We start from the raw sequence: 14885 nt of genomic DNA, 5'->3' as shown, positions 1-14885 counted from the left end.
AAAACCAAAATAGTCGCCTGGGTAAGGGTCTGTGGCAGTTTCTGACTAGAAAGGATTTCATTGTACATTGAGCTGAGGATAAGGGATAATTTAGAGGAGAATGCTTTATAAAATTCAACAGGGAAGCCATCAGACCCAGGAGCTTTACCACTCTGCATGGACTGGATTTCCACAGTAGCTTCATCTTCACTCATTGAGGCATCCATGTTGGTTTGTTCATATGAATTGAGACCGGGGATGTCTAAAAATGCATGCATATGAGATGTGTCAGGAAGAGTCTCTGACGCGTAAAGAACAGAGTAGAATTGCTTAAATTGATTGATTTCTTTGGGATTAGTAGACTAGTAGAAGTCAGCTGCAACACAGATTTCAGGTATGGTGCTGCTCGGCAGCGGATTGTCGAAGCTGGTGAGATGTTCATAGAATTTTTACCTCGACTTAAACAGAAGCTGCTCCGTTTGTTTGGAAAGATTGTCAAATTCTAGATTGGTGTAGCAGTCTCTCTTTGTAGAGTTCAGGAGTCAGAGAACAGGCATATCTGTTGTACACATCTAGAATGAGTTGCGATAGCTCCGATAAGCGTTTGGTGCGCTGTTTGTCATGTATGAAATAATTTGGCCCCTTAGATATGCTTTTAACGACTCCCACACAGTAGAGTGAGACACGTCAGGGGTGCAGTTGATCTGTAAAAAGACATCAATGTGAGTTGATATGTATTTTTTTTAAAGGCACTACAGGATAGTAGTAGTGGGTCAAGTCGCTACGCGCATTGTGACACAGTACTGTCCAGAAAGAGGATATCTGTCTGGACAGGACTATGGTCTGAGATAACGATGCTGGGATATTGGCTATTAGTTACAAAAGAAAGAATTCTATTGTCCAGCAGGAAAAAAGTCAATCCTAGAGTATGAGCGGTGGACTGGAGGGGAAAAAAAGGAGTATTGTTCAGCAGTGGGATTGCTTCTCCTCCATGAATCAGACAAATTATAGGATTCTGGAAATGAGTTGATTACTGCGCCTGATTTTAGAAATTACATTGTTGGGCTTCGGTCTGGATCTGTCTAGACTTGGATGCAATACACAATTTGAAATCTCCACCCAATGTCAAATGATGAGCGTTAAGGTCGGAAAGTGTTGTGATGAGGTCAGAGAAATTGAGCGTCATCTCAATTAGGACCATAGAGGTTAGCCTAGAATAACCTGTGTGCTAAACCATTTACCCATCACTATAATATATCTTCCATTAGTATCTGAAATTACTTTGGAGGAGACAAATGGGGTGCCTTTTCTGATAAGGATGGCTGCCCCTCTGGCCTTAGCACCAAAGTTGGAGTGAAATATTTGGTCTTATCATGGTCGCTAGACCAGAGATGGGTCTCTTGGAGGAAAAACAATGAACGGACTTAAGGACTTAATATGAGCATACACTTGGCTACGCTTGACCACCTGGTTAATCCCTTTTACGTTCCAGCTGCTAAAGCATGTGGAGCATGTGGAGTATGTGAATTAGGCATAGTCATAGTAATCAGAAATTCATGTTAGTACGATCTCATGGCCAGTGTGCTGAAAGGTCAGAGTAATAAAATATAAAGAAAATAAAAAAACAGCTAAAAACAACAAAATAGCCAGAAAACCTTGGACCCCTATGCTGGCCTTCCCCCTGTTGGAAGGCTGCATCTACCTCTCCTAGAGTAGAGCAAAACGCTACCATGTTAAACTGAACCTCTTCTTCATGACTACCGCCGTGTAGTCCGGGTAAATGCGAACATTCTGGCCATTGTGGGTGATGGGAGCTGCTCGCGTTGCCTTAGGGACGACATCCTCCTCCTGACGGTAGTGGAATTTAACTACTATGGGTCTGGGTGGCTTCCCATTCTTCGGTGCGGACTGTATGCTTCTGTACTCCCTGTCAAGGGTGGGGGCGTAATCGAGGCCTAGAATTTCTTGTAGCAGTTTAGCTATGGACAGGGTAGGCTGCATTCCGCCGACGGTCTCGAGTCCCTCTCTCACGCCGAAAATGTGACAGTTCCCCCGGCGCTGTCTGTTCTCGAGGTCCTCAACCTTGGAAGTGAGTTTGATGACATCTGATGATAGCCGGGTGACTTGATCTTCCAGTGTCACCACTTTGTCGGAGTAAATATTTGCGCCATATTCCAGGCTATTCAGACGGGTGTCATGTCTCGTCAAGTCTTCGTTAACGGAGTCGATCTTTATGTATACCTCGGTGGCGAGAATAGCTATTTGTGCAGATAGGTCAGTGGATAGTGACTCCACCTTAACCAGCACAGTCTGTTCAGATTTAATGATAGCTGTCATTACCACGTCTTGGCCGTTGTTGTCTCGACATTTTACGATTAAAAGACAAAAAAAATGGGAAAAAGCCAGATTAGTCAATTGGGTTCGATTCCATATTAAATGTTACATAAGTAAGACGGTGGGGGAGGTGTTGGTCAAGTATTAATAGTAAATTGTTAAATTGTTCGCGTCTTCACATGTTGCTCCCCAGTATTTTTTTATTTTTTCTGTGTTATTTCTTACATTATTAGCCCAGAATTATTTTGGGTGTTATTACATACAGCAGGAAAGAACTCTTGGATATCAGAGCGGCGGTAACTCACCAGCAGTATGACCAGGAATACGACTTTCCTGAATTGGATCCTTTGTTCGTACCCCCCAGGGCAATTGATTCCAGAGGCTGATCTAAAACACAGCCGGTGGAGAAGAGGTATTCGGAGTGGACTTCTAGTCCGACTCAGGAGGCACGCACATCACCCACCGCTTCCGAGTATGTTACTCGCTAATGTTCAGTCTTTGGATAATAAAGTTGACGAGCTCAGGGTGAGGATCTCCTTCCAGAGAGACATCAGGGATTGTAATGTACTCTGTTTCACGGAAACATGGCTCTCGAGATATACTGTCTGAGACCGTACAACCAGTTGGGTTCTCAGTTCATCACGCAGATGGGAATAAAGATCTCTACGGGTAGAAGGGCTGTGGTGTATGTCATGATTAACTACTCATGGTGTGATTGTGATAACATACAGAAACTCAAGTTCTTTTGTTCACCCGACCTAAAATACCTCACAATCAAATCCCGAACGTATTACCTTCCAGGAGAATTCTCTTCGGTTATAGTCACAGCCGTGTATATTCCCCATCAAGCCGATACCACTTCGGCCCTCAAAGAGTACACTGAACTGGAAACCACATATCCTGAGGCCACATTTATTGTAGAAGGGGATTTTAACAAAGCTAAAATGATAGTACTTCAGTAGCGGTTTCCTCAACACATTGACTGTAGTACTCGCTCTGAGAACATTGGACAACAGCTACTCAACTTTTTGAAATGCCTACAAGGCCCTCCCTTCGGTAAATCTTATCACGACTCCATTTTGCTCCTCCCTTCCTATAGGCAGAAACTCATACAGGAAGTACCCGTGCTACGGACTATTCAAACGCTGGTCTGACCAATCAGAATCCATGCTTCAAGATTGTTTTGATCATGCGGACTGCGATATGAGAATAACATTGACGAGTACACAGATGCGGTGACTGAGTTTATCAGGAAATGTATAAAAGATGTTGTACCCACTGACTTTAAAACCTACCCAAACCAGAAACCGTGGATAGATGGCAGCATCTGCGCAAAACTGAAAGCATAAACCACCGCATTTAACCATGGCAAGGTGACTGGAAATATGGCCGAATACAAACAGTGTAGTTATTCCGTCCTTAAGCAATCAAATAGGCAAAACGTCAGTACAGAGACAAAGTGGAGTCGCAATCCAACGGCTCAGACACGTATGTGGCACGGTCTATAGACAATCACGTACTACAAAAGGAAAACCAGCCACGTCGCGAATAGCGATGTCTTGCTTCCGGATAAGCTAAACACCTTTTTCACCTGCTTTGAGTATAACAGTGCCACTGACGCGGCCAGCTACCAAGGACTGTGTGCTCTCCTCCATGGCCGATGTGAGTAAGACGTTTAATCGCGTTAACCCTCGCTGGGGAAGCCGCGTCCTCAGAAAATGCGCAGACCAGCTGGCTGGAGTGTTTACGGACATATTCAATCTCTCCCTATCCCAGTCTGTTGTCCCCACATGCTTAAAGATGTCCACCATTGTTCCTGTACCCAAGAAGGCAAAGATAACTGAACTAAATGACTACTGCCCCGTAGCACTCACTTCTGTCATCATGAAGTGCTTTGAGAGACTAGTCAAGGATCATATCACCTCTACCTTACCTGACACCCTAGACCCACTTCAACTTGCTTACCACTCCAATAGATCCACAGACGATGCAATCGCACTGCCCTATCACATCTGGGCAAGAGGAAAACCTATAAGAATGCTGTTCATTGACTATAGCTCAGGATTCAAAACCATAGTACCCTCAAAGCTCATCGTTAAGCTCGGAGCCCTGGGTCTGAACCCCGCCCCGTGCAACTGGGTCCTGGAATTCCTGACGGGCCACCCCAAGGTGGGGAAGGTAGGAAACATCACCTCCACTCCGCTGATCCTCAACATAGGGGACCCACAAGGGTGCATGCTCAGCCTCCTCCTGTACTCCCTGTTTACCCATGACTGCGTGGCCACGTACGCCTCCAACTAAAGCATCAAGTTTGCAGACGACACAACAGTAGTAGGCCTGATTACCAACAATGACGAGACAGCCTACAGGGAGGAGGTGAGGGCCCTGGGAGTGTGGTGCCAGGAAAATAACCTCACTCAACATCAACAAAACAAAGGAGCTGATCGTGGACTTCAGGAAACAGCAGAGGGAGCACCCCCCCTATCCACATCGACGGGACCGCAGTGGACAAGGTGGAAAGCTTCAAGTTCCTCGGTACACATCACTGACAAACTAAAATGGTCCACCCACACAGACCGTGTGGTGTAGGCGCAACAGCACCTCTTCAACCTTTGGAGGCTGAAGAAATTTGGCTTGGCACCTAAAACCCTGACAAACTTTTACAGATGCACAATTGAGAGCATCCTGTCGGGATGTATCACCGGCTGGTACGCCAACTACACCGCCTGCAATCACAGGGCTCTCCAAGGGTGGTGCGGTCTTTACCAACGCATCACCGAGGGCAAACTACCTGCCCTCCAGGACCCCTACAGCACACGATGTCACAGGAAGGCCAAAAATACCAAGGACAACAGCCACCCGAGCCACTGCCTGTTCACCCCGCTATCATCCAGAAGGCGAGGTCAGTACAGGTGCATCAAAGCTGGGACCGAGAGACTGAAAAACAGCTTCTATCTCAAGGCCATCAGACTGTTAAATTGCCATCACTAGCATCTTAGAGGCTATTGCCCTATAGACTTGAAATCACTGGCCACTTTAATGTTTACATTTTTTACCACATATTTTGCATTACTCATCTCATGTGTATATACTGTATTCTATTCATTGCTCATCCAAATATTTATATATTCTTAATTCCTTTACTTTAGATTTGTGTGTATTGTTAGATATTACTGCACTGTTGGAGCTAGAAACGCAAGCATTTCGCTACACCCGCAATAACATCTGCTAAACATGTGTATGTGACCAATAAAAGTTGATTTCTAATGATGATCATGCTGTTTTAATCAGCTTCTTGATATGCAACACCTGTCAGGTGGATGGATTATCTTGGTAAAGGAGAAATGCTCACTTTTGTACACAACATTTTTGAGAAATAAGCCATTTGTGCATATGGAACATTTCTGGGATCTTTTATTTCAGCTCATGAAACATGGTACCAGCACTTTTTTTTTTGTTGTTTTTTTTGTTAAATGATTGTAATTTGGAAAATGTTATCTTATCTTTCACTTTGTAAATGTGGAGTAGGTTGTTGTAGATCATTAGACTATGCTAACTTATTCCCTTGTTTAGATTACATTTTAAGACCGAAAATGTTAAGACAATGCAAGGGGTGTGTAGACTTTTCCTAGCGACTATCTTCCTTGTGTGACCCCGTTTGCTCTCTCTCTCTGCAGTCTGTTTGGAACAGGATCATTTCCTTTTGATCCCTTACAGCGTGAGTCAGAAGAGCATTGACTTATTCAATTTAGACTCATTTATGCAAATAGAACTAATGTAAATTTGTTTTTTCCCCCTAACTTATGTTCTTATACTGTCCTTTGCAACTCCCTGTCAGGTAGATGGTTGTTGCTCAACTACCAGACATTTTGGGGATACTTGAGTCATACACTGTGTACAAAACGTTAGGAACACCTGCTCTTTCCATGACAGAGCTTTCATTACAGCTGGTCAGTCAATGATTACTTATTGATGTCACGAGTTAAATCCACTTCAATCAGTGTAGATGAGGTGTGTTCCTAATGTTTTGTACACTCAGTGTATATTCTATTCTAGAACATATTGGAAGTTGTAAACAATGTTTGTTCGTTTTTAAATGGTCGGTGCAAGCTTTGCTTCTGTACCTCTAAAATGAACCACTATAACATGCAGCGCGAAACCAGGGTTCATTTTGAATACTTTGAACAAATCCTCATTTTCTTTGAAGTAATCACTGATCTGACATGTCTGGATTGGTAAAAACTAAGAGGTGGTAGCCTTGCTTTCAGCTATTCAATTGTTTTGTTTCAGTGATTGCCTCAAGAAGGGGAAGAAGGAGGGAAGCATTATACATTTATATTTTTGACTTTTGTTGAACAGATGGAGATGGAGGATGACAATGGGGAAAGATGGAGATGTGTCATATGACAGTAGGCCAGATTCTAACCTATGCCGACACTGTAGACTTGTGCTGGAGACTGGCTTTACCCCTAGAGCAGCCAGGCCACAGAGGGAAGCATTTTAACAGTTTCGAAGAGGGCTGACTAATACTTTGGACCTACGCTTTCCTCTGTTTTTGTAGGTGAGTCAGGGGAATGTTCCGGGCATCGAGACTGCCTCACTGGCCATGGACACAGAGGAGGGGGTGGAGGTGGTGTGGAACGAAGTGCAGTTCTCCGATAAGAAGGTCTTCAAATCTCACGAGGTATCTTTTTGATAATCCTGTCCTGATTTCCCCCCACTTTTAAAGGCACAATCTGGTATAAAAAATAATAATAATTGGACCCGGCAGGACTAGAACGGTATATATTTTTGTCGTGTGTGTGTCTGTCAAAGAGTTATATGGATAACCGGCTTTGAGAGGTCATGGGGCGGGGCGGGCGGGCAGGTAGCCTAGTGGTTAGAGCGTTGGGCCAGTAACCGAAAGGTTGTGAGATCGAATCCCCGAGCTGACAAGGTAAAAGTCTGTCGTTCTGAACAAGGCAGTTAACCCAATGTTTCAAGGCCATCATTGTAAATAAGAATTTGTTATTTAACTGACTCGCCTAGTTAAATAAAGGTAATAAAACATTTCAGAAGTGTGGGTCTTCATGGTTGTTTGTCTTGCAGGATCGAATGAGGGAGATGTTTGAGAGCCTGATGCATGTAGATCACCCCAACATTGTCAAGTTCCATAAGTACTGGCTGGACACCAGGGAGAGTCGGGCGAGGGTGAGGGACATGAGCATGCATGACCTTGGTCTCTCTCTCTCACACACACAGACACAGACACAGACACAGACACACACTCACAGGTAACCAGTACATACTGTACACAGGAACAAACCGTCAGCGTCCTGGAGAAGTAATTCCCCTCCTTTAAAAAAAAAAGTCAATTCAAAACGGCTTGTGAATTTCAATGACTATAGTATATGGATATATAATTTTACACTTTTTGGATAAACAAGGTTTTCCAAGAACACTGATGCCCCCACCCCCCCACCCTCCACTCATTATATCTCCATGTCTATCTCCGAACTCAGGTGATCTTCATCACAGAGTACATGTCATCAGGCAGTCTCAAGCAGTTCTTAAAGAAAACAAAGAAAAACCACAAGACCATGAATGTCAAGGTGAGTCCATTCCATAGAGAATGATACAGGCCTCTAATGGCCAAAAGGCTGAGGGCTTCCACCATTTTAAAGTAGTCAAGTGGGTGGGTAATTCCTATGGGTAGCCTGAATGGCGTTACCCATGTTGTCAGATCTATCATCTCTATGGTCCATTTCCACTCGTCTTCCTCCTCCCTCATCAAACCTCAACTGGGAATAGCGCCATCTAGTGTTTGGCTTTAAAACTACCACAACATATAGGATTTAGAACGTTTCTCGTAGTCACTTATCCTGTATTTGTCTCTGGACGCATTCCAGACCACCCGCAAAGCAGTCGAGCTGCACATCCTAACCGATTAAAATGCTCTGCAGCAGGGCATCAGATTGCACCAGTAGGTTAAACACTTATCCAGACGGTGTGAGATTTTGTTGCATGACTGCAACGTAGACGGCCTGGAACGAGGCCACTGTTTTTGTATCTATTTAAGTAATTCAGTAAAACTGTGTTTCTCTGCTTGCTAGGCATGGAAGCGATGGTGCACTCAGATTCTGTCAGCTCTGAGGTAAGAACCCACCATTCAACCTGTCACTCAAAACTTACCCAAATTCTGTCCTTTTTTCCCCCCCACTGGGCAAATGTGTAACACAAAATCGGTCCCTTTTTTGGTTGATTTTCAACAAATGTGAACTTTGCTTGAAATAAACTAACTCTTGAAAACATTGTAGTCAAATTGTGGTTCAAATCTAGTTAAAATGATGTTGACTTTTATATATATATTTTTTTTTTTGCGTTTTCAAGCAAAAGTTCAACTATAATTCTGATGGCAGTGATAGAACATTGGTTTTGTGTGAACTCTATTTATTCAGTGATCTATCTAAAGGACAGTGGTGGAAAAAGTACCCATTTGTCATACTTGAGTAAAAGTAAAGACACCTTAATAGAAAATGATCAAAAGTGTTTGGTTTTAAATATACCTAAGTATCAAAAGTAAAAGTGTAAATAATTTCAAATTCCTTATTAAGCAAACCAGATGGCACGATTTTCTTGTTTTACTTTTTTTTTTTTTTTACTGTTAGCCAGGGGCACACTCCAACACTCATACATAATTTTCAAACAAAACATTTGTTTAGTGAGTCCACCAGATCAGATGAAGTAGGGATGACCAGGGATTTTCTCTTTAAGTGTGTGAATTAGACCATTTTCCTGTCCAGCTAAGCATTCAAAGGGAAATTGTATGGAGTAAAAAGTGGATTATTTTCCTCAGGAATGTAGTAAAGTAGAAGTAGTCAAACATATCAAAAAACTAAAGTACAGATACCTGAAACTACTTAAGTACTTTAAAGTATTTTTACTTAGGTACTTTCCACCACATGGTCACAAGAGGAAAAAAGAAGATGGCAGCTCCACAAAGCAGTATCCTAGCAGGTTTAGGGGAGAATCTGGCTGCCATGTTTACATGTGTCTCTTAAATTGTATTATATTTAACTACTATAAATGAGCAACTTCAACATCAAGCTGAACGATGTGAAACTGCTTCTCCTGTAGAAGATTTACGAAGTAGATTATACACAGCACATGACAAGACATAATATATGACTGACGTTTGATTTTAACACAGGACAGAAATCACACGCACGCAAAAAGGTTTGCTTAAAAAAAAAATATGAATGTGAATTTATATCCGCAGTTATCTGCATTCCTGCCACCCGCCCATAGTCCATGGCAACTTGACGTGTGACACCATCTTTATCCAGCACAACGGACTCATCAAGATCGGCTCGGGTATGTGGTCTACAGGGCAAGAAGGGGGGGGGGAAAGAGTCCCAGTACTCCACCGTTTTCCCTGATGCTAGTTGGATTTAAAAGCAAAGGAAATGCTATACTTTTAAAAGCATCAGAGGTAGTGTACAAGTGGACACTTGCAGGGAAAAGATTGGAGAATTACAACGCAGGTGTTTATCTAATCACCAAAAAACAACGAACAATGGTAATAAGAGACGGCTGTTCCTAATGTACCCTTCTAACAGACCTACAGTGATTTCACATTCTATTAAGTTGAATGGGGATTACAGTACCAGTCAAAAGTTTGGATACCAACTCATTCAAGGGTTTTTCTTCTTCTTTTTAATATTTTCTACATTGTAGAATAATAGTGAAGACATCAAAACTATGAAATAACACATATGGAATCAGGTAGTAACCAAAAAAAAAGTGTTCAACAAATCAAAATATATTTTCGATTCTTCAAAGTAGCCACCCTTTGGCTCATCAGACCAAAGGACAGATTTCCACCAGTCTGTCCATTGCTCATGTTTCTTGGCCCAAACAAGTCTCTTCTTATTGGTGTCCTTTTGGTAGTGGTTTCTTTGCAGCAATTTGACCAGTCTCCTCTAAACAGTTGATGTTGTAATGTGTCTGTTACTTGAACTCTGAAGCATTTATTTGGGCTGCAATTAATGAAGCTGGCAACTTTAATGATCTTATCCTCTGCAGCAGAGGTAACTCTGGGTCTTCCTTTCCTGTGGTCAGTCCTCATGAGATGCCAGTTTCATCAGTGTGCTTGTTGATTTTTGCGACTGCACTTGAAGAAACTTTCAAAGTTCAGGCTAGGGGGCAGTATTTTGATGTTTGGATGAAAAACGTGCCCAAAGTAAACTGCCTATTTCTCAGGCCCAGAAGCTAGAATATGCATATAATTGGCAGATTAGGATAGAAAACACTCTAAAGTTTCCAAAACGGTCAAAATATTGTCTGTGAGTATAACAGAACTGATATGGCAGGCGAAAACCTGAGGAAAATCCATCCAGGAAGTGCTGTTTTTCTGAAACGACTCTTTTCCATTGCAAGCCTATCCTCCATTTAAAGGGATATCAACCAGATTCCTTTCCCTATGGCTTCCACAAGGTGTGAACAGTCTTTAGACATAGTTTCAGGCTTTTATTCTGAAAAATGAGCGAGAATGATCACATCGCGTCAGTGGATAGCCAGATGTCCTCAGATTTGTACATGCGCGCGCACCGGGAGCGAGACCTTTTCTTTCTCTCTTCTATTGAAAAGGCTACCGTCCAGTTGAAATATTATCAATTATTTATTGTAAAAACAACCTGAGGATTGATTATAAAAAACGTTTGACATGTTTCTACGAACTTTACGGATACTATTTGGAATTTTCGTCTGCCCGTCGTGACCGCATGAGCCTGTGGATTACTGAACAAAACGCGCCAACCAAATGGAGGTTTTTGGATATAAAGAGAATCTGTATCGAACAAAACTAACATTTATTTTGTAACTGGGAGTCTCGTGAGTGCAAACATACGAAGATCATCAAAGGTAAGTGATTCATTTTATTGCTTTTCTGACTTTCGTGACAAATCTACTTTGCTGAGAGCTGTCCTCACATAATCGCATGGTTTGCTTTCACCGTAAAGCCTTTTTGAAATCTGACACACCGGCTGGATTAACAACAAGTTAAGATGTGTTTTGGTGTATTGCACTTGTGCGTTCATGAAAAATGTAATATTTTTAGTAATTTAATTTGAATTTGGCGCTCTGCAATTCACCGGATGTAGACAAATGATCCCGCTAAAGGGATCTGAGCGGCAAGAGGAGTTCTTAAGTAAAGTATTGATGGACTGCCGTTTCTCTGCTTATTTGAGCTGTTCTTGCCATAATATGGACTTGGTTTTTTACCAAATTGGGCTATCTTTTGTATACCACCACTACCTTGTCACAACACAACTGATTGGCTCAAATGCATTAAGAAGGAAAGATATTCCACAAACTAACTAATTGAAATGCATTCCAGGTGACTACCTCATGAAGCTGGTTTAGAGAATGCCAAGAGTGTGCAAAGCTGTCATCAAAGGTGGCTGGCTACTTTTGAAGAATCTCATAAAAACATAATTTGACTTGTTTAACATTTTTTTTGGTTACTAGATTATTTAATAGTTTTGATGTCTTTGCTATTATTCTACGTTGTAGAAAATAGTACAAAATTAAGAAAAACCCTTGAATGAGTAGGTGTGTCCAAACTTTTGTCTGGTACTCTATATAATTGAATAAATACAGAACTTTTCCTCAGTTTTTCTCTTGGGGCATGATCATTTGTTTGAATTCTCTGTGTCTTTCTGTTTTGTTTACAGTGTGGCATAGGCTGTTTGTCAATGGTAAGAATCCTATTTGTCACTGTTGTTTTTTCCTCCCCTCTAGTCTACAATCCACTACTAATTTAGGAACTAAGTTCTGTTGTGGTTTATGTTCTCAAGACTACCCTTCACTTGGTAAAAAAAAAAAAAAACTCTTGTCTTTTAGATAACCTATTAAACTGTTGAAGAGCAGTTGTGAATATAATCTGTTTTCGAGAGTGTGAACGAGATGGAGACTTATTTTCTTTTTTACTCTGGTTTGTTTGTCCCATTCCTAGTTTTCCCAGAGGCGATCTACGGAAATGTGCAGCATCATCGGGATGATGAAACGAACCAGCACTATTTTGCTCCTGAATACGGCTGTAAGTGTCTGAATCTCCCATCTTTCTTACTCTCCCTTTAACTCACATCTGCTAACTCCATCTGCTAACTCCATCTACTCCTCATGAATTTGATGTAGCTCTTATTTTGGCTCGTGTGTATGAACAATATTCCACCACCTATTCTGCTTCCTCTAATGATAATTTAGTTAACTTTAATAGCAAATTAAGGGCAACCATTGATGCCATAGCTCCAGTAAAGTTGAAAAAGGCCACATCCAAAAGGAGAGCCCCTTGGAGTGAGGAAACGAATAAATGAAAGAGAAATTGCAGAAAGGCAGAGCGAAAGTGGAGAAAGTTGCAGGTCCATTAATGATATTCTGAGAGAGCAACTTGACATGTATAACAAGGTAATTATGAATGCCAGACGGGCTCATTGTTCTAACATTAATCAGAGTAATTTGAGAGTGCTCTTCTCCACCATTGATGGCCTGATAAATCCTACACCTGCAAACCTATGTGACCTTTCCTCCACATCTAAATGTGAGTTTGCAGCATATTTCAGAGAGAAGATACCCAGCCTAATGTTGGTTATCAGTAAAGCAAGACCTGATGAGAAGGCAACTATGGATTTATTTCCCCTGGTTGACACAGACATGCTCAGGAAAGTGATATCACAACTTAAGCCTTCTCAAACCTATCCCCCAACACCTTCAAAACCGTTTTTAATAGTATATCTGAAGAAATGCAAGCTATTGTTAACCACTCCCTGTTCATAGCAGTTTTTAGTGCAGTGGGGAGAGTGCCTATGTTAAAAACCGTTCTGAAGAAAAGTAATCTGTACTGAACCAAAATATTAGCCCAACATTCAACAATTTCAACGATTTTACTGAGTTACAGTTCATATAAGGAAATCGGTCAATTGAAACAAATTCATTAGGCCCTAATCTATGGATTTCACATGGGGCACAGCCATGGGTGGGCCTGGGAGAGCACAGGCCCACCCACTTGGGAGCCAGAACCAGCCAATCCGAATGAGTTTTTCCCCCACAAAAGGGCTTTATTACAGACAGATATACTCCTCAGTTTCATCAGCTGTCTGGGTGACTGGTCTCAGTCGATCTCACAGGTTAAGAAGCGGGATGTGAAGGTCCCAGGCTAGTGTCGTTACACGTGGTCTGCGATTGTAAGTCCTACCAAACTGCCAAATTCTCTAAAACAACATTGGAGGCAGCTTATGGTAGAGAAATTAACATTCAATTCTCTGGCCATAACTCTGGTGGACATTCCTGCAGTCAACATGCCAATTGCATGCTCCCTCAACTTGCGACATCTGTGGTGTTGTGAGGTCCTTTTATTTTCCCCAGCACAAGGTTCACCTGTGTAACGATCATGCTGTTTAATCAGCTTCTTGAAATGCCACACCTGTCAGGTGTATGGATTATGTTGGCAAAGGATAAATGCTCACTATAACAAGGATGGAAATTAACGTGCACAATTATTTTGAGAAATAAGCTTTTTGAGTATAAGGAACATTTCTGGGATCTTTTATTTCAGCTCATGAAACATGGGACCAACACTTAATTTTTTTAATTTAACCTTTATTTAACTAGGCAAGTCATTTAAGAAAAAAATCGTATTTACTTTGACGGCCTACACCGGCCAAACCCGGGACAACACTGGGCCAATTGTGCGCCGCCCTATGGGACTCCCAATCACGGCCGGTTGTGATACAGCCTAGATATAAAACGTACATGTTGCGTTTTTATTTTTGTTCAGTATAGATTCTAACGCTCTTAGCAATTTTCAGCCAATCTCCAACCTTCCATTATTAAGCAAACTTCTGGAGAAATTGGTGTTCAAACGGCAGTGTCAACTTAAAAAAAATATATATATAATTTTTATTTTATTTTACAATTCCCATCTGGTTTTCATGCCCACCACAGCACAGAGACGGCCTTAATTGACCACTTTAACTATCTTAGAGCCATCAGACACCAAACAGCTCTCTGTCCTTGTACTCTTAGATTTAAGTGCTGCATTCGACACTGTTGACCATGATGTCCTTCTGGACAGACTTTGGAGACGTGGGTTGGCCTCTCCAGTCCAGTTCTAAATTGGTTTAGAACTGGGGGGGTTTTGTCACCCTTGGTGAACATAACTCAGAGAAAATACATTCCACAAGGTTCTATTTCTGGGTACTGAGTCCGGTGCTGTTCAGTTTATATATGTTAACCCTTGGCAGCATTATCAGAAAGCACAACATTGATTTTCACTGCTACGCACATGTAACACAACTTTACATTTCTGTGTCACCAGAGGATTTTAGCTCCATGGATAAATTATTAGACTGTATTGGTGATGTAAATAATTGGGTGGCTCACAACTTCCTCCAGCTAAATTAAGACAAGACCGAGTTACTTATTGTTGGAGCCAAAGCACAGAGGAAGAATCTAGCCGCACATTATAATTCACGGGGAAGAAAGATAGAAATCCAGGTAAAAAAACCTAGGTGTTATTTTACATTCTGAGCTAA

At 41.7% G+C, this 14885-nt stretch overlaps 1 protein-coding gene across 2 annotated transcripts in view; it reads left to right on the top strand.

Annotated features, from left to right (window-relative positions):
- nrbp2a (nuclear receptor binding protein 2a) overlaps positions 1-14885 on the top strand; it is a 57777-nt gene that overhangs the window by 19713 nt on the left and 23179 nt on the right. The window contains exons 2-8 of one of the 2 annotated variants that reach the window (XM_071376896.1): positions 6875-6997; positions 7402-7503; positions 7815-7904; positions 8406-8446; positions 9572-9666; positions 12027-12050; positions 12308-12391. In XM_071376896.1, the coding sequence (XP_071232997.1) occupies positions 6875-6997; positions 7402-7503; positions 7815-7904; positions 8406-8446; positions 9572-9666; positions 12027-12050; positions 12308-12391 (559 nt within the window). The remainder of the gene's footprint in view (positions 1-6874; positions 6998-7401; positions 7504-7814; positions 7905-8405; positions 8447-9571; positions 9667-12026; positions 12051-12307; positions 12392-14885) is intronic. The other variant, XM_071376897.1, reaches the window with a different exon arrangement.

This window comes from Salvelinus alpinus, chromosome 30 (assembly GCF_045679555.1).
Source record: "Salvelinus alpinus chromosome 30, SLU_Salpinus.1, whole genome shotgun sequence".
NCBI lineage: Eukaryota > Metazoa > Chordata > Actinopteri > Salmoniformes > Salmonidae > Salvelinus > Salvelinus alpinus.
This window is presented reverse-complemented; position numbering and strand designations above follow the sequence as displayed.